Source organism: Lutra lutra, chromosome 3 (genome assembly GCF_902655055.1).
Source record: "Lutra lutra chromosome 3, mLutLut1.2, whole genome shotgun sequence".
Classification (NCBI taxonomy): Eukaryota; Metazoa; Chordata; class Mammalia; order Carnivora; family Mustelidae; genus Lutra; species Lutra lutra.
This window is the reverse complement of record NC_062280.1, coordinates 118,247,767-118,273,905: the sequence shown is the minus strand read 5'-3', so window position 1 is coordinate 118,273,905 and position 26,139 is coordinate 118,247,767. Positions and strand designations below refer to the sequence as shown.

The 26,139-nt window shown below is 33.6% G+C and overlaps 1 protein-coding gene across 2 annotated transcripts in view; it reads right to left on the bottom strand.

Annotated features, from left to right (window-relative positions):
- Positions 1-26,139, bottom strand: part of ZMYM2 (zinc finger MYM-type containing 2) — a 119,455-nt gene that overhangs the window by 44,163 nt on the left and 49,153 nt on the right. For both annotated transcript variants that reach the window (XM_047722853.1, XM_047722854.1), the window contains 6 exons: positions 20,117-20,188; positions 16,093-16,243; positions 15,514-15,629; positions 12,220-12,336; positions 9,933-10,083; positions 7,393-7,565 (listed from right to left, as the gene is read on the bottom strand). In XM_047722853.1, coding sequence (XP_047578809.1) covers positions 7,393-7,565; positions 9,933-10,083; positions 12,220-12,336; positions 15,514-15,629; positions 16,093-16,243; positions 20,117-20,188 — 780 coding nt within the window. The remainder of the gene's footprint in view (positions 1-7,392; positions 7,566-9,932; positions 10,084-12,219; positions 12,337-15,513; positions 15,630-16,092; positions 16,244-20,116; positions 20,189-26,139) is intronic.

Genomic DNA, 26,139 nt, shown 5'->3' with positions numbered 1-26,139 from the left:
GGGACAGATTTTCATTTTTTAGTGAACCCATGTCCCCTCGATTTTACCCATTTTCACTATTTCTTAACAATTTGATCAATGTGTGGACCAAATCATATGAATGATTCATTCCAAATACAGTTCTTTTCATAATTAAGTGTTTGATCCAGTTAGAGAAGAAATAAGTTACTGTATTTTTTAATTACCCTTTCATTTAACTTAGAAGTTTTGATAAAGCAATACATATTAAATTCATAATAATCATGTAGCCTTTCCTCATTACCTAAATAATCTATAGTTCTATACTGTGGGTTTTGAAATCTCTCACTTTATTTCTCAATAGGAGTTCTATGAATAAATACTATGTCAAAATTCCTAGTCAGGAATATTAACAAATGATTGTGTTGATAAACAGGTCTTATATAACAAACATACCCCAAGGTTAGAACACAGGCTCTTTTTTTTCTCCAGGTCAGGTATTTCTCCTGCTGAATAAATGTTAAATGAATGAAGATTTGTAATATAGATTATGACTATTAAGTGATGCCAATATCACATCTCTTGTCCAAAAACTGTGAGCTCAAATTTTATACTGCTGGTAATATTATGTGGTAACTTCAGTAACATTAGCACTTATTATCAACTAGGTCATATTTTACTCAATAATGAAAAAGGTTCTGGTCACCACCCAAAAAGTGTTCTTTAAAATAACCTTTAAGTATTCAAAGTTTCAATGTTTGGTTCCCTTTTTATACTCTATACTCAAAGACAAAGCACAAAAGAAGAAATCAAAAGCTTAACATTCTAATTATTGAGTCTAAACAGTGCAAGAATATAGTAAAAGTGAAGTTGTAGCCCAGTTACCTCTCATTCATTGAGAACCTGAAAAATAAAAGCCCAGCATGTTATATCTACTCTCTATAGATATGCTGGAAACAAAGTGACTTATCTAAGGTCAAACACTGAAAATGCAGAGACAGGATTCCAAGCGGACAATCCAAATAAACTGGACTTTATCTACTTTATCAAGTTATAAAGACAAAGGAAAGCCAAATGAGTTACTATAAATAACTAGAGAATAAAAATCCCAATAGAAGTAAAATGCTGCAAGAAGGATCTCAATGTAACATCTAAAACCAAAATCAATTTGTATAAAATGTATTCAAATCACTACATATACTATTCTAATTCTTAAAATACTTCCTTTTACACAATAATTTAGAAGGCCAAAGACATGAAGCCAAGTAATTTCTACTCAAAGAATCTGAACAATGAAATCACTTCATTATTTTATAATTATAGACATTTAGATTTTGTAGTAACAATATTTGAAGCTTTCTTCCAGAAGGTTCAAAACAAATATAGATTATTTCTCTGTACCCAAGGAGCAAAAGTAATAACCAATTAGCAAATGGAAATAAAATATGTATATATTTTTTCAAATGGAAGGTCGTAACAGTACTCAATACTAACTCCAAGTTCAATGCCATAATCAACATTTTAGAAGTTGTGAACCTCTTTTCCATTTGTTTTTTTCTTTTATAGCAACTCATGCAAATTCTGGGTAAAGTGTTTGGAATCGAGCTTAAAATACAATGGCTAATTGGAAAACATCATTAAAAATGACCATGATTCCTTACCAAAATCACTTCCACCCAACCACAGGAGAGAACTCTTAGAAAAGCTTAACATTTGTACAGCATAACAACCAAAGCATAGGGTGCCTGGGTGGCTCAGTCAAATGAGCATTCGGCTCAGGTGATCTCATGCGTCAGAGTCCCCAGATGGACTCAGGTTGGGGTGGAGCCTCCTGGAGATTCTCTCCCTCTGCTCCTACCTCCCCCACCCCAACCACCCCAAGTAGAAGATACACACTCTCTTGCTCACTCTCCTAAATAAATCTTAAAAAAAAAAAAAAGAACTGATATATGCCTGAAGTTGCTGGTTTAAAAGCTACCACTTCGTCATCTACTTAGTCGTCTTCTTATCACTATGAAAAACCAGGGACTGTCTGTTATTGGAGGGGTGGGGTGGAGTAGATAGCAGTCACCAGTTCAAAAAACCTAAATAATATGCAGGTACTAAATTCTTTATTCAAAAATCTTAATGCAGCATCTCAGCTAATACAGGAAATCTCTCCTTCAATAATTTATAATAGGTCATTCAGCCTATACTGATGTAGTTCCTTATTATTTGGCAGTTTCAAATTCCCACTTTTCGTTGATATATATATTATATCCTTTAACCTGCCCATATACTTGTTTCCCATTTCACCAATCAGACCTAATTGTGAGCAGGGGAATCCATGAATATGAATGAAAGAGGATTTTACAGTCATTTAAAAATTATTTATAACTTCCTACTATCTAAGTATATTCACTTAAGAAAAATGCACTGAAAAGATTAGGCAAAGCATTCAACTGATAGGAATTCTTCAGTTACCCAAAAAGCATATTTAAAGCAAGAATATTAGACATTCCCTTTCCAAAATTATTTCAGAATCAAAGAATTTTTTTAAATCACTATTTCTAGCAATTTTTTCACAAAAAATGAGAAAACTTAAAAACCCAGTATTTTTTATTCAGCTATCCTTTAATGACTAAGATTTACTTAAACTTAAGTATTAATTTGATTAAGCCCCATAAATCATACTTTTATACTATTATAGGGCATTTACATTAAAGAATGCTGCCTGCCATTCACTACTGGTTTGTAGAGCAAATCCAAACCCATGTTAAAAAACTATAATTTGGGACGCCTGGGTGGCTCAGTGGGTTAAGCCGCTGCCTTCGGCTCAGGTCATGATCCCAGCGTCCTGGGATCGAGTCCCACATCAGGCTCCTTGTTCTGTAGGGAGCCTGCTTCTCCCTCTGCCTCTGCCTGCCACTCTGCCTACTTGAGATCTCTGTCTGTCAAATAAATAAATAAAATATTAAAAAAACAAAACAAAACTATAATTTGGGATGCCTGGGTGGCTCAGTAAGTTAAGCGGCTGCCTTCGGCTCAGGTCATGATCCCAGCATCCTGGGTTCGAGTCACATCGGGCTCCTTGCTCAGCAGGGAGTCTGCTTTTCCCTCTGCCTCTGCCTACCACTCAGTCTGCCTGTGCTCACTCTCCCTGACAAATAAATAAATAAAATCTTTAAAAACAAAAAAAAACTATAATTTGAAGTAATAACATTCAAGAAAAGATTATTAGTTCTATGAAGAATTACTATGAAATATTCTGGAGGAACAGGTCTTTTGAATTAACTTCACATTATCAAATGCCTAGCTATTATTCCATTACAATACTAACCCCTTTTCCTCCTAAAATTTCAAACTTACAGAGATCAAAAGAACTATCCTCCCACATGGTTTCACATTATGCCTGGAAACATTTATTTTGAGGAATAGTAAAATCTACTTCTTTCTAAAGAACAATTTGGGAGAAGAAAAAAACATTAACTTTATTCTCAACATTTTCTGGTTGCATTTATTTCAACAGATTTTGTATTCCAATTTAGAAAAGACAGTATTTAATAAACCTCTATTTAAATCCAAATGCAAACCATTATACAAACCAAAAAACACAGATCATTCAAAACATCTTGTCAAGTAAAAGAAATAAAAGCTAAAAATGTTGAAGTACAATTATAAATATTTAAATTTTAATTTAAATAAATAAAAATGTAAAGTTATTTATACTACAGTTAGTCTCTGAAATTGAGGCACAAAGATAGGAGTGTAGAAAAAAACAATGTACGTGCTCCTCTGGTTAGGAAGCAAAAGCTCATGACTAAAGGTGAAATTAACAACTGGCTACCTGTTGTTTTTAAAGTTTCCCTGATGAGGCACTGTTTTAAAAAAATTATTTTTCTGGGACGCCTGGGTGGTTCAGTCAGTTAAGCGTCTGCCTTCACTCAGATCATGATCCCAGAATTCTGGGATCACTCCCACATCTGGCTCCTTGCTCAACCGGGAGCAGGCTTCTCCCTCTGCCTGCCACTCCCCTGGTTTGCCTGGGCGTTCCATCGCCCGCCCGCCCGCCTGCCTGACAGCCCACCTGCGCGCTTGCGCGCGGCGTGCTCTCTCTCTCTCATACAAATAAATAAACAAATAAATCTTAAAAAAAAAAAAAAAAAAAAAAAAAAAGACATGTAGTGCTGGCAAACACAGAATAGAAAGCCCAGAAAGAGACCTACACAAATACAGTCAACTGATCTCTGACAAAGGAGCAGAAGCAACACAAGACAAAAAGACAGACTTTTCAATAAATGGTGCTGGGACAAATGGACATCCACATGCAAAAAAAAAAAAAAAAAGAGAAAAGAGAGAGAGAGAGAGAGAAAAGAAAAAGAAAAAGAATTTAGACAAAGGCCTTATACCCTTACTAAAATTAACCCTTCACGAAAATTAAAATGAGTCATAAACCTAATTATAAAATGCAAATCTAAGATTATTTTTCTAATAAAAGCTGGACTGACTACTAAAGGTCACATTAATAATGAACCGAAATCTACAACTTTTGAGTTCTTAAATTTAAAAAGTACAAGAGGAAAGGTCAAAAAAAATCGTAATTTGGTTTGGGACACAAGTTACTACATTTTCAAGATGATGACAGGATGGTAGCAGTAAACAGAAGAGATTGATAAGAGGTATAAGAATATACAATTTGGGGCGCCTGAGTGGCTCAGTGGTAAGCCTCAGCCTTCGGCTCAGATCATGATTGCAGGGTCCTGGGATCAAGCCCCGCATGAGGCTCTCTGCTCAACAGGGAGCCTTCTCCCCCACCCACGGTCTGTTGCTCTGCCTACTTGTGCATCTCTCTCTCTGTGTCAAATAAATAAATAAAATCTTAAAAAAAAAAAAAAAAGAAAGAAAATAATATACAATTTGACTCAAGTAGAAAGCACACGGAACAAAGTTATTCCTTGATTATAAATCGTGTTGGTTGCCACCACAGAGAAGCCCATGCTGAATAAGGAGGGTCAACTCTTCATCCCAATGGTGGTATTCCTATTGCTCATAGAAAAATCATCATTACTTGCTTTATAAGTTCCTACCATTATGATAAAAAGGCTCTTACTTTTACTCCTCAGGTTAGTATAGTATGTAATAATGCTATTGTGAGTATTATACAAACATTTGTTGGGTTTAAAATAAGGAATAATAAAAAAAATGTGTTTAGTGTACAAAACATTGACTTTAAACCAACACATAATTACAACATGTTGGTATACATTTCTGAAATGCACTGCCTCATCAAAATTTCATCACTGAAACACTGCATAAATAAAAACATTAGACATTAGTATCCTTTACAAAAAAATAGCAAAATGGAACAAAACGGCAACATCTACAATAATGTGGTCTTTTGCCAAAGAACACTTCTATGCTTCCCCAAAAAAGAATAAACAAACAAACAAAAAAAAACAAAAAACCTCTCTATTTTAAGTAATATAAAAGAAAACAAGAAGAATTCATTCAAAGAAAGAGAAGTACATTCAATGTTCTATGGAAAAAAACAAAATCATCCAAAAAGGTTTTTAAAATATTAAAGGTTTGGATTCACAATTACATAATGAGGCCTAAATCTGTACAATAAAATGACAGGAAAGTCATACTTATCATATGGTTAACAATTTTTGACTCTCAAACTATAAAATAAATGATCAAAAGGGTAACCGATGGTAAGAATAAAATGGAATTTTCCCATCTTTATAATGTAGCCACTAAATACCTTTACTGTTTTGAAACCAAAACAAATGTTCAAAAATAAAACCTCCCCAACAGGGGAGAGTGTATGTGTTAAACAAAACTGAGCTTTTAAAGCTATTCAAGTACATTTTGAATGATTTCCCGAAATTGTCACTCTCTTCAATAGAACAAAAGGTTGGATTAGACTAATAAAAACAAATCCATGTTAGAGGGTGTTAGTATGTTTGTCCTGTGTGTTTCTAAAATTTGAACAATTTTAAGATTTTTTTTTAAACTTTTTATATTTATTTTAGAGACAGAGAGCTTGAGCAGGGGAGCGGGGAGAGGCAGAGGAGATAGAAAGAATCTCAAGCTGACTCCAGTGCTGAGCTTGGAGCCTCATGACACTGAGATCCTCACCTGAGCTGAAATAAAGAGCTGGATGCTTAACCAAATGAGCCACCCAGGCACCCCTAATGGTAAAGACAAATTAGTCAGAATCAACAGTAAAATAATGAAGTAATTTTAGAACTGCACCAAAACTCTTAGCCTCTACAACCTCCTTCAACTTGGAAAGCATCTTCCTTGTAATTTAAAAAATGTTACTTGATATGTGGAGCTGTAGACATTCAAGAACTACACCAAGAATTCTCATAATTCTCCTAAATAATATCAATACTAATCACTTTCATTAAGTGAACTAAGTAATATTCTACATATTTCAACCATTTTATTACCCTTTTGTTTCATTTTAGCAATATTTCAGTTTTAAAGTTAGGATGATGTCATCTTCACATGCTTTAGAAGTACAAGCATAATGAAGTTTTAACATTAAAATTGTTTTCCATGTTATGGGCATATGAACTAATAACTTTTTCTTGGGTAAAGTGACCAAAACAAACAAAAAAAGTGACCAAACAAAGCCCAAATTTACACTAATTTTTCTTAAAAAACAAAACAAAACAAAAACCAATGCAATGGACAAAACAGTGATTTATCTTTTCTAAAAGTAGATTATAAGAAGAAACATAAATACACACATTTATTTTCAAATTAAATATTTTGGTCTCTATCCATAAAGTCTTTTCAATTTGAAACGCTCCAAAGATCCATAATTATAAAGATAAAAAAGAACAGTTTTGTTTTTTTTTTAAAGATTTTATTTATTTATTTGACAGAGAGAAAGATCACAAGTAGGCAGAGAGGCAGGCAGAGAGAGAGAGAGGAGGAAGCAGGCTCCTTGCTGAGCAGAGAGCCCAATTGGGGCTCGATCCCAGGACCCTGAGATCATGACCTGAGCCGAAGGCAGAGGCTTTAACCCACTGAGCCACCCAGGCGCCCCAAGAACACAGTTTTTTAAAACACATCCCGAGTGTCTAAAACAATTACCTGCTAATGTTCAACACTGATAAAGTGGTCTATTTTTATTTGGTGAAATAAATACATAAATTTTAGAAAAATAATCCATTTTGTTAAACTATATTGCTGAAAATAAAGATATATCCAGTTTTGGGTAACAGCTAAGTTATAAAACAAGTAAAAATACTACTTCAAGTTGTACAGAAAAACTTCTGAAATGACAAAAATTTTAATAAATTCTATAATCTGGACAGGGCTTAATGTATGTACATTTTAAAAATAAATAAGTTACCATATTTATAATGATAGTAACTATAATATTTTATTAAAGACTGGATAAAGCAGTTGCTATAATAAAAAATTTTAGTTACTCGCCTTGTAATACCAATCCTGAAATTTCTTACAGCAGTCTTCACTACAGAAATCTCTCACAACACCATCAAGTTCTTTAGTTGCTCCCTTCTTACAGAGTTGAGAGCAATAGTTGCAAGTAACACATCTCAATCCTAAACGTCGTGCAAAATCCTGTTTATACAATAGTTTGCAGCCTGAAAAATATAAGGTTTTAATATTAAAACAAAAAAATATCAAAAACTATCTGAAGTGAGAAACAGCTTATAAAAGTCAAATTAATCATTAGCTTTATGAAGTGTCTCTAAGTTCACATATAAAGTTCTCTTTTTCTGATCAAAACTGAAATCTACTATAATCAGCAACCTGTAAATACTGGAACACAACTTGGAATATTTTATTAGATCTCATGTGTGTTCAAATAATGTTCTAAGACTTTCAAATCTAGTAACATCTCATAACTATTTTGTGTGTTCTATTTAAATATAATCTTGCCAAAGTATCACACAGTAAACACACCACAAATAAAGATTAGAGAAATGAAACAGTGTAGACTGTTGAGAAGCACTAAAACTTGAAGATGTTCTCAAGTAAGTAGGCATTTTATCCAAATTTTCTAGCCTTATCTTTCTCTGTCCTACATGAACCTTCAGGAAAGCAAAACTTGTTTATTGGGTTTATTGACTTGTTCAGAGAAAATGTTTTGTTATTCTTTTAATATTTATTTTATCTACTATAATGAATGCATTATGTGTTTTTACATATCAACCTTAATCTCTACACTATCTCTATGAATTATATAAGCTTCCTAACTTTTTACTCATGCTGTGCCACATAAGAATGACCTTGCACTTGTATCTACTGCAATCCTACCCACTCATTAATAAGGAGTTCAAATTATACCTCCTCTGCAAACCCTATTGAACCTAGTTTTAAATAACCTTTCCTATCTGTGAACTCAAATTGTAACTGTTTTCTATCACTTTTTTGGCAATTATTTAAATACTGCCCTCTGACTTCTTTTCTGTTATCATGAAATGTATTTAAAAACCTTTTTCATATTTTACCTTTTACCTTTATTAAAGCTTTTTCTTTCTAATTAGATTTTGATAGTAGTACTAGGTGTTACATGTTCTATTATTTCTGCCAAGTTCCAGGAGAGAACCAGGAACAGTTAGAGAAAACACAAAATATATTACTAAACAGGAAAAAGACATACATCCTTTTTAAGCTTTTATTGCCTCAAGATGTAACTCCTTCCAAATGAAAATTATACTTTCATATGTCAATTCTCTATTTGCTGCTACTTGTCCATTTTAGTAAAATCCATATAATCTAAATGGTGCAAGATCATGGATAGGTGTGTCAGCCATCAACACCAGTATTTTCAGTCTTATGAATCACAAAGATTCTCACTGCATAAAAATTCAGGTGTTGAGTTAAATTAACTGAGAATCAATCTTTTCAATGAAACACTATGTCACTTTTCATCATAGCTATGACCTTAACAGGAAACATAGTTATCTTTCACATCAGGTGAAATGTACTCAATTAAACCTATAAAAACAGGAATGCCTTGTTTTATAAGCAGTACCCTCTCTCATATACATAACCTTATATGTGAAATGTATAATGTATTAGACAAAGGCATTAACTGAATGGACTGATAATCTTGAGTTTTCTGTCATTCAATATTGCCGGCATTTAGGATTTTTCAACCTTTTTCTTGCCCCTAACCAGCAGCAGAAATCCATATAAAAAGTGAATGGGGAGTGGGCGGGTGGGAGGGAAACTAACAGGAAAATAACAGATGAGGATAGTGGGATAAAAAAAGCTGGAAGAGTTCAGTGCCTAGGGCCAAAGAAATAGAAACTGAAAGTCAGCTTAGACCAAGAATGTGACAGTTGGGGAAAAGTAAGCACAACAAGAGCCCCAAACTCATAGTTACAATCCTGGTACCTATCTCTGGAGAATTAGAATAAGAACAGGTGTTCATTTCTATAATCAGCTGCCTAGTACCAGAGCAGCAAAAGGGTAGATGAAAAGATGTAAAGAATTCTTGAATATACAATAACAAGAGCCAGTGTTTGCCTGGCATCCCAAATTAAAAATCTAAAACTATTTTCCCATTATAGTAATGCCACACTTATGATTTTCTTTCTGGTATACTGAAAACCTTTGTAGGTGAGGCACAGAGCTGGGCAAGGAAATGAACCCAGTGGAAAATAATTCTAATCCACTTGGAAAATCAACTTTCAGATAACAATCTCTATGTTTAGAAATGACATATTATAATACTTTTATTTTCAAACATTCTTTTTAAGGGGAAAAAAGATTATTAAATTTTTAGAGATAAAACACCATGAGGCACAGAGGTTTACAAATTAAAATAACAAAACAAGTGAGGAAAAAAAATCAAATTCAATTTTTTTTTTTTTGTTTGGCTACACTAAAATTGTACAGCTACTCTGGACATATGTAGTTATATATTTTGAAAATATTTTGGCAAAAAATTAACATTAAATATTAATAAAAATTATGAACAACACTGTATATACACTTGCCTTCACTACAGAAAGGTCTCTTAACGCCAGAGAAATTTACTGTTTCATGAAGAGTCTTCTCCTCTTGACAGTATTCGCAATATGTAACTATGCAATGCAACTTCTTATAGTCATCTGAACAAGTTTTGCTGCAGAACTGATGCACTTTGTTCTAAATGCACAATGGGAACCTTGGTAAGTATATGACAACCACCTCAAGAACAAATTTAAGAAATACACAAGCCACTTTTACAGAAACAAAGTTAAATCATTTACCTAGTTAATGTGATTGATAGTCCTTGGGGATACATTTTCTATAAGCCATAAACAGCTAATTTAACTAATTCATTGCTATATTTAGAAAAAAATCCACAAAATTCAATACCATTAACTACCCCAAAATTACTCAGTGAAATTGTAAAAGTATCACTAGAACAAGATGGCTGTCCGGTGTTGCTAAGGGAACTGGAGACTTGGGAAAAAAACAGTGGAAGATACAACATGGGTAAACTACAAAAAGATGAGAAGTATGACATTAACATCAGTTTCACTCAAAAAGAAATATTCTTTGTTGAGTATAGTCAAGGAGACTCAATCACATTCCTAATGCCACTAATAGTAACAGACTTATTATGGATAAATTATTCAATTTGGGACCATCATAAAGTGTGCTGCTAAACTTTAGACTGAGTTGGTTCCCTTGAATGCAGTCAGGTTAGGATTATTCAGTCATTTCTCCTGGCCCCAAACCTACAATAGAGCTACTTTTCAGAAACCAGCCAAACACAAACAGTTATAATTCCCAGGAGAGCACCTTTTCCCCTCTGTTACTACGGAGGACACAGACTGAGTCTAATCCATCTATCCGACATGTGGCAAAGATAGCTGAAGACCAACACAAGGAAGGTGAAAGTCTAGGAAGCAACTCAAGTAATAAGGCAATCAATGGAAAATTGCCCCATCTTGGACATATAACTTACAAGAGGAAAAACAGCAGCAAAGAAAACACAACTACTAACCATGGAATGAGAAGAAAGAGGCCCCAGAATTCTCAGTTGCCTAAGTGACACTCTCTACTCTCCTTCAGTTTGATAGACAGTGTTTCTTAACTCCTTCCAACACTTAACCTCCATGTAAATAAAAGCAACACCAAGACTACAAAAGCCAGGTAGCACTAACGTGGAAAGGGTAGAAAGGAACTCAATTTTATCTAGTATTATAAAATTTTAACCTAGGCAGGATCTTTATTTCCTATGTAACTTTATTCTCTATATTTGGTTGTGGATTTCTCTCCTCATTCTCTACCATTTCTTTATTCTTACTAAGCCTTCAACATTTTTCCTGCTATGATTTAAGGAGGGAGTTAGTCACTAAAAACCATCACTTGGTGCCAACAGGTCTCCGAGAATAATTGGTTTAAATACTCTTGAGAAAGCACCAAACAAAATAGCAAACTAAATTTTCTAGGCACCAAAGTGTTAAAATAATGAAATTTCAGATTTCCAAAGTACTTTAGAAATCATTAGTCAGGTTCTGGTTATCACCTTTCTTCTAGGACTCAGCTACTGAGTGACTTACCAATAGCCACTAACAAGTTTTAGTTCAAGAGCAATCTACTATTAGTACTATGTCTTGTAAACCATTTTATTAGATATTCCACACCCTCAAAAAAGGTGAAAAGAAAGAATGGCCAAAGATGAACACTGATCACAAAAGCAATGTTCACCAGGTCCACCTGTCTGTCCATCCATCCATCCGTCCATGCATTCATCCATCACTGCTCCCTTATTTAAACAAAAAATAATGATCAGGTGTTGCTGATGACAAAAATATATGGCAAAGTAAATTAATAAAGTGATGAAGGCAAGAGTGATGAGAAAGGGAAAATAAAATAAATTTATATTAGAATTCTTAAAACAATTATAAAATGTTAAATGACAACACTGTAAATGACTAAAAAAATTATAATTTGTACAGGAAGCAGACAACACAAAATATTATAGTTCAGATAATATTTATAAGGATGGGGGTAAAATGGAAAAAGACAGTACAAACAGAAGCTCCAAGTACGTAGCTAAACAAAGTAACATCCTATACACTATTACAAATAAAATGTAAAGAGAATATGACTTCAATAAACAGATCCTTTGTTGATGCTCTTCCCACAAAAGTAAATAATTTAATCATCACAGAATCTGAAGAACTAATCCTTATCCACTAAGAAATAGGTCTTCAAATGGAAACACCATTATTATTTTACTAGACTCTCATTTAAGCAAGATAACATACGTAACAAAACAGGACTTGCCTCCCATTCCAGGATTTCTGGCTTTGAACAAAAGGAATTTTTGCAATAGTTGCATTTCAACTGTATATCACTTGGAGCTACAAACTGACCATTTGAAGATGACTGCATACTTAGAGCCTAAAACAAAGAACAAAACATACAGATAAAGATTTTAGAATTTTTATTTGTAACTACTGTTAAATATTAGGTCTAGAAAATAGTATGTTTCTTGCTTAAATATTTCCTTAACACATAAAGTTGTATTTCTGAATTTTGTCTTTAAAAATTACTAGTACACTAAGTTTTACAAAATTAAAATTAATTTTTTTATTCAGGATTACTACTACTTACTTTTAAATAACATGAAAAAAGAAAAAAATCATACAGCTCAAATATGATTTTTTTAATCTTTTAAAAAACTTAAGCAAATAATAGTTAAGGTTACCTGGCTTCTGAACTAGTATCTAAATATTTTCTAAAAACCTGACTCTTATTTCTCTACAATAGCTATTTTAAATAGTAATTTGTCCCATGTGCAATATTGCTATCATTTTAATTCCAAGTCCATCAGTGAAAACAGCCTATACTTTTTAAAACTGGTATTTTTATAAAGTTAGCAGAAAAAAAATTTACAGACTGGAATGGATACCAATAATCTTAGTTTTATTACATTTTAAAAAGTTAAAACAATTTACAGAATAGGAAAAGATATAAGCATATATGGACTTAAAAAGTTTTGTTCTAAGGGCACCTGGGTGGCTCAGTCAGTTGTTCTGCTCAGGCCATGATCTCAAAAAAGAGTTGTGGGATTGAGCCTCCCACAGCACTCTGCCTCAGCAGGGAGTCGGCTTGAGAGTCTCTCTTTCCCTAACCCTCTGCCCGTGCCCCCCCCCACCACACATATGCACACACACCCATGCACCCCCAGCTTCCCTGCCTGGCGTGCTATCTCTCTCTCTAAAATAAATCCATTGTTTAAAAAAACATTTTGTTCTAATTTCTAACCTGAGTGGTGAGTATACTGATATTTAATTATCATTCTCTAACATATATTAAACATTACATATAATTTTCTGAATGTATGAAAGTTAAAAATTTTTTCAGGGTGGCAATGAAGACTGGAAAAAAATCTTTATACAAAAAAAAAACACTTATCATTTTTTAAAATTTCTGCATACATCATATAACACAATTAAAATCTGTTAAAGAAAATATGCAGATTTAAGATAATAACTATTAGGTGAATAAACTTTTTAGATAAAAACCAGTAACTGTGGGGCGGCCTGGGTGGCTCAGGCCATGGTTCCAGGGTCCTGGGATCAAGCCCCACATCGGGCTCTTTGCTCAGCAGGGAGCCTGCTTCCCTCTCTCTCTGCCTGCCTCTGCCTACTTGTGATCTCTGTCAAATAAATAAATAAAATCTTAAAAAAAAAAAAAAATACCCAGCAACTGTGCTCTTAATGTTTAAAAAAACAAAACAAACAGTCCATTGAATACTATCCTATTACCTTATTTTGAAATGGGAACATCATCTAATGAAAACAAAGTTCAAAATCTATGGTGCACTTTAAGATAAAGAGAAAGGGAAAAAATGCTGCTTTTCTATTCTTTGTATCATTTTTATGCAGAGTTACAGTGATAAGGCTGCCAACACTTATCTGGATACATTCCCCAGAAGTAAGAGTGTATATCAAGTGTTTCTTTAAAATATACAATGTACATATACAAATTGTTTCTTCAAATCATGGGTAATACAAGTTTCAGTTAAATTTTAAAAAGTAGTTAAAACGTTTTCTATTAACATTTCAGTTTACCAACATCAAAAATAAAGTTGAAATCTGAGAAGCAGCATGCCAAAGACACTGTTGCTCTCTCATCTAATTAATCCTTACTCCTTAACTTCTGGTTTAAGAAAAACCAACAAGTCAGAAGTATTTACCACTCTAAGGATGTATTCAAGGGCCATGATCCCAACTTCCAAAATAAAAGTTAAGTCTTGAAAATGGCTTATTACCTAAACTCAGTCAAGAATATAACTTATTAATAAAAACAACATTCACCCGGCTGAATTAAAAACCACCTCAATTTAAATGCTAGTAATGGTTTTAACTACTCTAACATACTTAACTGCATTTTCAATTTAAGTAACACAGAACACAGTGTCTGCAGCATTGTAGAACTGCTGGAAGATTATCATGAAGCATCGCTTTTTGTACTGGTTTGAAACAGAGTACCTCAAAATATTCACCTACAGCAAGGTAAACCTACCCACTTGTACCACTTAACTAATGCTAAATTCCCTTTTCAACTATTCCTTACAAGTAGACAGTAAGTTTACATTTGAACACTTCCCATTAATACTACCTTCTGAGATTATCCATAATCCAACTTTGAAGAACTATGTCAGAAAGTTCTTTACATTTACAAAAATGAAAAATGTCTCCCTAAACTGATCTTCTATTAAATTAGGGTCCACTATAACAAGTCCCATCCCCATTTTACATGGTATATTTCTAATATATGAAGAAAACATTTATGCTCATCACTTCCAGGCTAAATAAACCCATGTCCTTCAATTATTTATCATAAAACAGAATTCCCCTTAAAATTCACATTATTTTTTTTTTAAGAATTTATTTATTTATTTGACAGAGATCACAAGTAGGCAGAAAGGCAGGCAGAAAGAAGGCGGGGGAAGAAGGCTCCCTGCTGAGCAGAGAGCCCGATGCGGGACCCAGGACCCTGAGATCATGACCTGAGCCAAAGGCAGAGGCTTAACCCACTGAGCCACCCAGGCGCCCAAAAGTCACGTTATTGAAACCATCAACTAAGAACACATCAGGGACTGAGCTTAATTATACTAAAATTTATTTTCCTTCAAGTTTCTAACATAAACAATTAAAAAGCCAATTAGATTATCCATGCTAAGTGGTAAACTGCTGCAGCTATGTCTACTACAATGACTCTATAATTTCTACCCTGCAATTTCACCTTCAAGAAACTACATACAAGTTAGCACATTTATTTATTTTTTTTAAAAGATTTTATTTATTCATTTGACAGAGAGATCACAAGCAGGCAGAGAGGCAGGCAGAGAGAGAGGAGGAAGCAGGCTCCCCGCTGAGCAGAGAGCCTGACGCGGGGCTTGATCCCAGGACTCCGAGATCATGACCCGACCCGAAGGCAGCGGCCCAACGCACTGAGCCACCCAGGTGCCCCAAGTTAGCACATTTAAAAGAGATAAAGCATATTACACTGTTTATTTTCTATGTGTTTTTTATTGGGAGTGAAAGTTATCCAAAATAAATAACAAACCTGAAATTTAGCCACACAACTGGAATTGCAGAAGTTATATAGTTTCCCATCAGGCATTGTGGCTTGATACTGAGGTAAAGAGTTTCGCTTACAAAAATGGCAAATAATTCCCAAACCTAGGAGAGGAAAGGTACACATCTGATTTCTTTATAAAGTGATTAAAAGTCTGGAACAAAATTTTAATTGACCTGAGAATAATTTTTAACAGAAGCTTCCATAAACTATTCTTTTATTAATTTCCAAGATTATTTTCCTCTTAAAAAGTATTATGAAGAGTCTGACATCATGTCTCTAAAACAAACATGGATACATGAAACAATCTCAATTTTAGATCTTGGGAAGGAAAACATTAGCTAAGAACGGAGACAAGGACAGAACTTCACCAATAACTTAAAGAAAATCAAAGAAATATGGAATGGTCAAAACTACTAAAAGAAGTCTGCAGTAAGGAAGTTTAATGTGATAAAATTGTTTACGCAGTTAAAAACAAGTATAAAAAACAAAGTTAAGGGGAAAGAGTAGTTAAGAAATTAGTCATGTTATGAAGGTTTTTTAACTTTCCAAATACCTGAAACTTACTTTGTGATTTTGCATATTTTGTCTTGTGACTGTTCATGCAAGCAGTTGAACAATATGGCTCCATATATCCATTAGGACCTATACACTGAGTCATATCAAAAAACCTGCACTGTGTTCGGCAACCAGTACAAGTGGTCAGTTTTCCATATTTCTAAAATTTGAAACATAAAAAGATAATTATGAAAACTATAATTTAATTAGAAAAAAATTATATTTTTCATTTTCAGTACACCTTTTCTCTCTGCAAAACAATTCTGTTAATCTCTATTCAGGTTTAGTGGGTCAGAAATCTTCATTTGGATGCAAACTGTTAACTACAATGCAGCTAAATCAGGTTCAAACAAATGTAATGATCTCAGCTAAGTCTCCTTCAAAAAATAGGGGTGTTCCTCTATTAATTAGTTTAAGAGAATCCTCCAACTATAGGTAAAGTATAAACTGAAAATCAAAGTCCCATATTTTCTGTTCATCATGACACACTTCTTTGTCATCTGACAGAATAAATTAAATGGACCTACAAGTATAAGCCTTACTTAATAATCAAATGACTACAGTCCTTCAGAGGAAAAAATTGATGTTAAATATTTTTTCCATTGAGCTGTGCTGTTGTCTCAACTTTTAGAACTTCTCTTAAAACCAATTAACCACCTATGTATAGTACATTTACAATCTCATTCAACCACAATAATACACCACTTGTAAATTTTTTTAAACTAAAAAAATGTCACTTAAAAGGATTTTGGGTTAGTAACTAAAGCTAATCACTAGTCAACAGATAAGAACAGTCAATACTCTGGCAAGAGTAAATACTTGCCAATACATAATTCAAGGAAACAAGGTAAAATATATAATAATAAGATCAAAGGAGGTACACTTTGAAAATTACTAGACAAAAGCAATATTGCTGAAATACACAGTCTTACAAAAATACAAACACAGCAGATGAACTGGTGTATTTGTATTAAAAACATGATAGTCACAATTAGAAATCAAACATAAAGGAAACCAAGTCTTTAGAAAGTGCAACTTGTATTTGATCTCTCTTCTGAGTGGTTGTACAATTATCAAAAGCTACTAAATCAAATATCAAATGTCATATTGCAAAACTGTGTCCATCTTTCCACATGATGTTGAGATTATTTTATTCATCGTCATACCCAACAGCATCTAGTACAATATGATATTAAAGGCCTCAAAATGTTCCATGGATGGATGACTAATAAATGTCAGGGAAGAGGATAATCAGGCCAAAAATAAAATGGGTAAACTGCATGGACAAATTTCATGAGCGCCACAGGATTTTAGAAAATAAAGGTAATAAATTAAAGGTAAAATAACCAAAACCAAATCACTACCATCAACATCAAAAAAAGAAAAAAAAAAACTTTCTCAGCCTACAACAAATAGAGGAATAACTTAAAAACCTAACTGGTACCATAAAAAAGTATTTTTTATGATACCATAAAAAACAAGCAATCTGCCTATTCCTCATTTACTTAAATACCACATCACAAAGTCCTAAATTTTACTTTTCAAGTGTAAATCAACCCATTCTTCAATCTCTCATAGACTGCAGAAAGAAATACTGATCAACAATCAAAGAATGGTAACAAGGAACAGAAAAGAGTAACTGCAAACCTATGAAGTCTAATTATAACTTTCCCAGTGTTACAAAGACAGCAGAGGAGAGAATGCTGTTTTTCTGCTTACAATAATTCAAACTTTTATAATGGGAAAAGAGTCAAAAAAAAAACACAACAATATAACAATAAAAGAAAAAAGAATTTTTAAAATCTGGCACCACAGTACAAATTAGGAATACTAAAAATATCAGGACACTTGCCATTAGATCACAAAGAGAAAAAAGCAATCAACTCTCTGTAAATGTTTGTACAAGACCTGCATGTAGCAGCACCCATCAAGAATTTTTTTTTATCAATATAAATGAAGTCCAACCATCTAACCTAATCCTGGATTAGGTTTTTATTTTTTAACTTATTAGAAACATCCTTCAAGTTGACAATAATTTTATTGGCAGAATGGTTAAGTAATTAGTAAGTTTTAAGACGTACCAATAAAAGGTAGACCAGTTGAATTGGGTCAAGTAAACAAGGAGCTAAGCAACTGGTCCACACTGACAAATACTTTTATCTGAAGAGAATGAGAAAGTACTATCAGAAAGATAGAATCATTAATATTGAAAATATTTTAACACAGCCACTTTCACAGCCACAACTTCTTCAAAAATAAAAGGACCCATTTAATGAAAGAACATTAGTAAAAAACAAAAAGAAATATCTGTTCATGCCATGTTTTCTGTTACATGTGTAAACAATCAAAATATTTAAATTTCATTCATCCTATAAATATACACTGACTTTTTAAAAAATGAAATTAATTGTAACAAATTCACAATTATTATATTCTCCATGCAGACATGGGAGAAAATAAATCCACTTACAAATTCGGTGAAAAAGAATAAGGTATAACTAATTAAAGTTAAGATACTGGTGAGGTAAAGGTAAATATAATGGGGAATTTATGGCAAATTGGCTCATTTTCAGTCTATTCATTGAAAAATGGTACCTTATATATAAATTTTACCCAATTCCATATGAATATCAAAATTAATCACCACATGATTTTAAAGAAAACTTCTCCCTAATTTATTCTTTTACATTGTATGTAATACGTCTCTTTTACTACATTTTGACCAAATGAGTGAAGCACATGGGAAGGTACTCAAAAGATAAAAGCTTGATGTACTTGAAATTAAGGGGCACTCTACTAAATGTCCTGTAGTATTCAAAAATGTTAAAGTCATTAAAGATAAAGACTAGGAACTATTTCAGATTAAAGCAGACAGGACTTCCAACCTCAATCATGGTGGAGTACAGAGACTAGATTTAACCTCCCACTTTTAAAAATCAGAAAACTACGCAAAAGATAAAAACAATGGCTTTTAAACATTCCACAAAACATAATATAACTCGTTATATAGAAATTTTTAAAAATCAAGCTGTGGAAACAAGATCTAGAAATGACAGCTAAGAAAAGAGTAGGCAAAAATATTAAAAGAGCTATGATAAATATGCTGATGTATTCAAGAAAGCAGTTGAGGAAAACATGAACATAATGAGGCAAGGAATAGAACATATAAAAAAGACCCAGAAAGAACTTCTAGAGATGGGAAATACAAGATCTGAGACATAAAATATACCATATGGGACTAACAGTGTATGAGAGAAGATTAGTAAAATTAAAGATACAACAGCACTCTCCAAAATGAACAAAATTAAAAGACCCCCCCCCCAAAAAAAAAAGAAAAAAAAAGAAAGAAAAAGAAAACCAATAAATAATAGAGTCACAGGGACCATGGGACAAAAGCAGGAAATCTAATATATCTGGAATTGGAGTCTCAGAAGAAGGGGACGGGGAGACAAACATTTTTAAAGAAATAATGGCCTATAATCCAGGACTGGATCCTAAACAAGGAGTAATTTTTTTTTTCATTTGCTACAAGGGACATTAATGTTTTAAAATGTGAATAAGGCATACAGATTAATCATATAGCAGTAGTATGTCAATATTAATTCCTGTACTACAGTTATAACTATTAATTGTATACATTTATTATTCACATTTTTATGTAGTATTCATCTGGATTAAGGAATATGAATTTGGAAATTTTTACAAAGTAAAGGGCTTTTAGTATCTTTCAGGTAGGCACAAAAGAGAGGGCCTTTTATATCCTAGGTAAATGCCTATTGTACACAAGGTACTGTGAATAAATTTTTTATTTGAAAATAACTGTTAATAAAAATACCTAAAAGCAAATGAACGTTATCACAACAGATGTAAAATTTAGTGAAATAAATTTTGCCTATAAGAAAACAATCATCTGATATATTTTAAGTTCATAAATTTTAATATACTTCAAAATGCACACAATTTTTCAGTTACATATTACAGTAGCAGTACATGACATTGTTAAGGGCTTAACCACCACCATAGTCCTTCTTACCTCGGGCTGCATTAAGAAAGAGTCCTGCATGTGGTCTCGAACCTCCTTCAGGAAGCTTGGATGGCTACCTACCTAAAAGAAATATTTTAAAAGACTTCAAAAAAAAATTTTTTAAAGGCTGCTTAATTGAAAAGTAAATAGACAATCTGTAAAAGTTGGTTCTTAATTGTCTGTGTCTTACAAACTCATTCCAACTTTTAAAAATGCCTATCTGTCCTATCCCCAGTGCCATTATTATTTCAATTATCCTATAGGAAAAAAAAATCATTTAATGATAAAATAATAATAACAGATAACAAATTATAAACAGACCCTTAAACTTACTTGACTTGCCTCTAAGTAAACCTAGCCAACAAAAATTATTTCTTAGATGACAATGTATTCTAAGATCACATTACAACCGAGGGTACCTCAAAGCATTCTAAATTAAGTGATTTGAAGATTATGCAGTTAGTTTTCATTATTGGCAAATGGGCTGCTTTGGAAACTCTTTTTAGAACACATGACAGTTTACAGCACATTCGAATTTACATCTTCACTCCTTGCAGAAAGCTTCCTGCTTTCCATTAAAGTCAAAATGGAAAATGAAATACTGAAAGAGAAATGTTAAGTATTATACAGTCTCCACTGCCAGGACCTAGATTATTAGTTACGTGTATCAGTATATTCCAGAAACTAATTCAGCAACGGGAATATAAACAATTGCAGCCAAGTTAAATGTTAGAGACAAATGTCAAAAAGGGAGGGGAGGGCAAGGGTTAAGAAAAGATCACCATAGAGTTTTACTTCCCTCAGACTACAGGAAAAGACATTCAATATAGCATCTTGTGTAGTGGTCTCCAAACATGTGTGATTGTGTCCCCTTGTCAAGTAATAATGTATGCATGGGTTTCCATTTATTTACTTGTAAATTATAAGCATGCAATATATGAATTAAACATGAAAATATTTTACAGAATGAAAAAAGAAATACTTTTTAAAATAATTTTTATTCTATTTAATGATAGTACAAAGAATATTTTCTAAATCCACTAGAATGGAATCATTTGGTGTCAGTGGAGGCTATGTGGGGAGCAGTAAAGAGGTAATCCTACTCCTCTCAGGTACGGTGGATAAGCCAAAGCCCAGAGGGGATCCAGAATTCCTATCCTCACCCAGCACTAACACGGAGCTCCTCCCACCTCAACGGATGTCAAGAGAGACCAAATGGACAGCCTGGATCTCAACCTACACTTGTCAGTATCGAGGTTAGGCCTTCCTACCCCCTACCACAGCAGTGTCAAATAAAGCCAGCTAAAGCACAAAGTTTAAATAAGATCCAGAATATAATAACATAATACCCAAAATTTCCAGGCTTTGATTAAAAAAAAAAAAAATCATATCCTATCAAAAATATCAAAAACCGGGATGCCTGGTTGGCTCAGTTGGTTGAACAGCTGCCTTCAGCTCAGGTCATGATCCCTGCGTCCTGGGATCGAGTACCACATCAGGCTCCTTGCTCAGCAGGGAGTCTGCTTCTTCCTCTGTCTCTGCCTGCCACTGTCTGCCTATACTCATTCTCACTGACAAATAAATAAATAAAATCTTAAAAAAAATCAAAAACCAGAAAAACCACAATTTAAATGGAAAAAGATGGGTGACTAGGTGGCTCAGTTGGTTAAGCATCTGCCTTCAGCTCAGTCATGATCCTGGAGCCCTGGGATCAAGTCCCACATCAGGCTCCCTGCTCACTGAGGAGTCTGTTTCTCCCTCTGCCCTTCACCCTTCTATTGCTCTCTCTCAAATAAATAAATAAAATCCTAAAAAATAATAATAATAATAAAATAAAATAATGGAAAAAGCAATCAATAGATACTAACAATGAAAGAACAGAGATATTAGAGTTATGACAGATTTTTAAAGCAGCCATGATAAAAATGTTTCAACAAAGAATACAAATTCGTATTAAAAAAAAAAACAGGATATAAAGATGAACCAAATGGAAATTCAAGGACTAAAAAGACCCACTAATAGAAATTTTAAAAATCAATGGATGGGATATGTCAAAAGAACACAGGAGCCAAGTAAAAGTGCTCCCAATGGCCAAAGCTGGAAAATTTTGACCAAGAAAATAAAACTGTATTTTATTATAGCCCAAAATTATAAAATATCCACGAGTCCCTATTATTAGTAGTAAGTGACTGAATAAATGAATAAATGAAGGAGAAAAGATAAATCTCTTATGCAGAAAAATTCCAATTAGCTATATACTCCACCCTAAAGGAGATAGTGACTTCATTCTCAAGAATACAAGGGGAAAGCCTGGGTGACTCAGTCTGTTATGGGGGGACTCTTGATTTCAGCTTTGGTCCTGACCTCAGGCCACCGCCTCAGGCTTGGCACAGGGCATGGATCCTGCTTGAGATTCTCTCTCCACCTCACACTTTGCTCCTCTCCCCTACTGGGCACACACACTCTCACTCTCCAAAAAGAAAGAAAGAAAAAAGGAGTACAACATGGAAATGGGGTGGAGACTTTACAATGGAGAACCTTGACAAAAGCTACTGCAGCAAGGTGCAACATCAACTTCAACAGTCATTTTAAATCATGTTGATAGATGTACTCTTGTGATGTGATGAAAATGGCAGTGTAAAAAGTAAACACCTCTATAACATTCCTCCTAAAAACCTATAGCCCCAATCTGTCTAATGATGAGAAAACTTCAAACAAATTCCAATAGAGGGGCATCTTACAATATACCTAAATCCTAAAACCTATCAAGGTCATCGAAAACAATAAAAAGTCTGAGAAAATGTCATAATCAAAACTAGCCTAAGGTAACATGATTACTGGATATAATGTGGTATACTAGATGGAATCCAGGATCAGAAAGTGTACATTATATAGAAGTTAAGGAAATCTGAATAAAGTAATGACTTCACATAATAACAAATACATTAATGCCAATTCATTAACGGCAACAAATATTCTCTTAATGATTTAAGGTATCAATAAAAGACCATCAAAGAGAACTCTATACTATCTGCTTAATTTTTCTGTAACATTAAAACCATTGTAACTCTTTAGGAAATAAACTGAGGGTTGCTGGAGGGACGGTGGGTGGGGGATGGAGTAACTGGGTAACAGGCCTTAAGAAGGGCACTTGACATAATGAGTACTGGGTGTTATATGTAACTGGTGAATCACTACACTTTACCTCTGAAACTAAAAACAAAACAAAACAAAAACCCAAAAAACAACAAAATACCATTCTAAAAAAATTATTAGCAAACAACAAGAGAAAACCCCAACCAATAGCAGAATGGTAAGACAGAGGAAAGAATCACTGAAGACAGAGGAAAGAATCATCAAAGGGAAATAGAGAAATAATCCAAACTGAACTGAAAGAAAACAGACTTGGATGGGAAAAATAAAAAACAGAGCCTCAGGGATCTGTAGGACTGTAAAAAATATACAGAAGTTCAGACTCTTTCAACAAAGAATAAAAGTCACTACAGTCCTGAAGGGAGAGGAAACATTGCAAATTAGGCAGAAGATAAAAGAAGCTGAGCAAACCCCAGGGGATAAACTGAACGAATCACATTATCACAGTCGAATTCCTGAAAATTTTAAATAAAATTAAAATCTGAATAAAAATAAAGACAAAGAAAAAAACCTTGAAGCCAACAACAGAAAATGACACAGCTATAGGAGAAATACAACTGGCACAGAAAGAAAACTTTTAGTCAATAGCCCCTCTACTGGATCCAAACACCACAGGAACAATGTGGCACTAACTCCACCCACACAAGAAAAGGACAAGAGAGAGGAGAGCCTCAACTCTACTTTGGCCTGGCTGCAGTGAAGTGCCCCACTGCAGCAACCCAACTGGGATGATGTGAGAAAAGGCCAAACAGGGAGCCTGAACTTCAACCCTATCAGGAAATAACAAGGTACCCTGTCACCTACCTATTCAAGATGAAAACTGGTACAGTCAGGATTTTCAACAGCAGTAACAAGGCCCAAACTGAAACCACACTTTGAAGAGCAGAAAGGAAAAAAAAAAAAAAAAAAAAAAAGTGAACAAAGCCTCAGGAACCTATTAGGACAGATCAAGCAGACCAACAGTTGCATTATGAGAGGCCCAGAAGAATAGAGAACAAAGAATGATTATTTCAAGAAATAATGGCTTGAGGGCACCTGGGTACCTCAGTCGGTTGAGTGTCTGCCTTCAGCTCAGGTCATGATCCCAGTGTCCTGGGATGGATTCCGGCACAGGGTTCCCTGCTCAACAGGGAATCTGCTGCTCCCTCTCCCTCTGTTCCTCCCCCTGATCCTGCTCTCTCTCTGGCTTTCTTTTTCTTTCAAATAAATAAATAAAGTCTTTAAAAAAGAAAAGAAAGAATGACGGAAAGCTTCGTAAATTTGATGATGGAAACAAATCTAGAAAGTTGAAAAGCACAACAACTTGTAAGATTAAACTCAAAAGACACACAAGAGAACACATTATAATCAAATGGCTGAAAGATATTCTTACGTAGCTACAGACAAGCTATTCGTCAAGTACAAAGAATCCTCAGTAAGATTTTCCACCATTTTCTCATCAGAGAACGTGGAAGCCAAAAGGCAGTAAGATGACATATGTTAAATGTTGAAAGAAAAAAAAATTTCAAAAAAATACTACATCTGGCAAAGCTATTATCCAAACATGAAGAAATAAAGACATACCTAAATAAAAAACTGAAAGAATTTGTTACCACCAGATCTACTCTACAAGAAATGCTAAAGAGAGTCAAAGATTTATGCCAATATGAAAAGGAAACTAGAAACTCACTCCAGCAGAATGAAGAAATAAGGATCTTAGAATAAGTAACTACATGGGCAAATATAAAAAGCAATACTGCTATATTTTTGGTTTCTAAGTCCAAATGCACAAAACACAACTATAAATCTGTTATTATGCAAACAATATCTAAGATATAACTTATTACAACATTAATAAGGGCAGAGCTATACAGGAGCAGACTTCTTAAATGCCAATTAAGTTATCACCTCTAATTAGTTATAAAATTTAGAATGTTAAATGTTAACCATATTCAGTAGCATACTGAAAGTATTATATCCCACAAACAAGAGTGGTTCAATAGAAGGTAATGAATATAATAAAACACATGAATACAATGTTGGTTAAAACCACATCATAATCTCAAATGGTAAAGTTTGACAAAATCCAACACACGTTTACGGTTAAAAAAAAAAAAACTCAACAAACTAAGACTAAAACTACCTCAACATAATAAATGCCATATATGAACTACCCACAGCTAACATCAGACTCAACAAAGACACAAGGTTTTTCCTTTGTAAGATCAGAAACAAAACATGGCTGCGCAATTTCACCACTTCTTCTAGTCTACAAAATGGTGAAAATTCTAGCCAGAACAGTGAGGAAAAAGAAATAAAAGGCATTCAAATTGGAAAGGAAGAGCGAAAACTACTGCTATTTGCAGATGACATGACTCTATGTGGAGAAAATTCCAAGAGATCCACAATAAAGCTACTAGAGCTAATAAATTCAACAAAGTTGCAGGTACAAGATCAACAAATAACTATCAGTTGTGTTTCTAAATACTAGCAATGTATACTCTGAAAAGGAAATTCATAAAGCAATTCTATTAACAACAGCATTCAAAAGAATAAAATACTTATAAATATACTGAAGGAGGTGAAGACTTGTATGCTGCAAAGTACAAACTGCTGAGAGAAGTTACTAAAGGTCTAAATGAAGGATGACAATCCCATATTCACAAACAGGAAGATTTAACATTGCTGAAATGTCAATACTACCCAAAACAATCTAGAGAATCAGTGCAATCACCATCCAAATTCTAATCATCTTTACTAGAGAAATGGAAAAGATGATCCTCAAATTCACAAAAAATTGGAATGGGTCTAGAATACCCAATCTTTAAAGAAGAATAAAGTTCAAAGAACAAAGATCAAAGTTCAAGAACAAAGAACTAATTTCAAAACTTACTACAAAG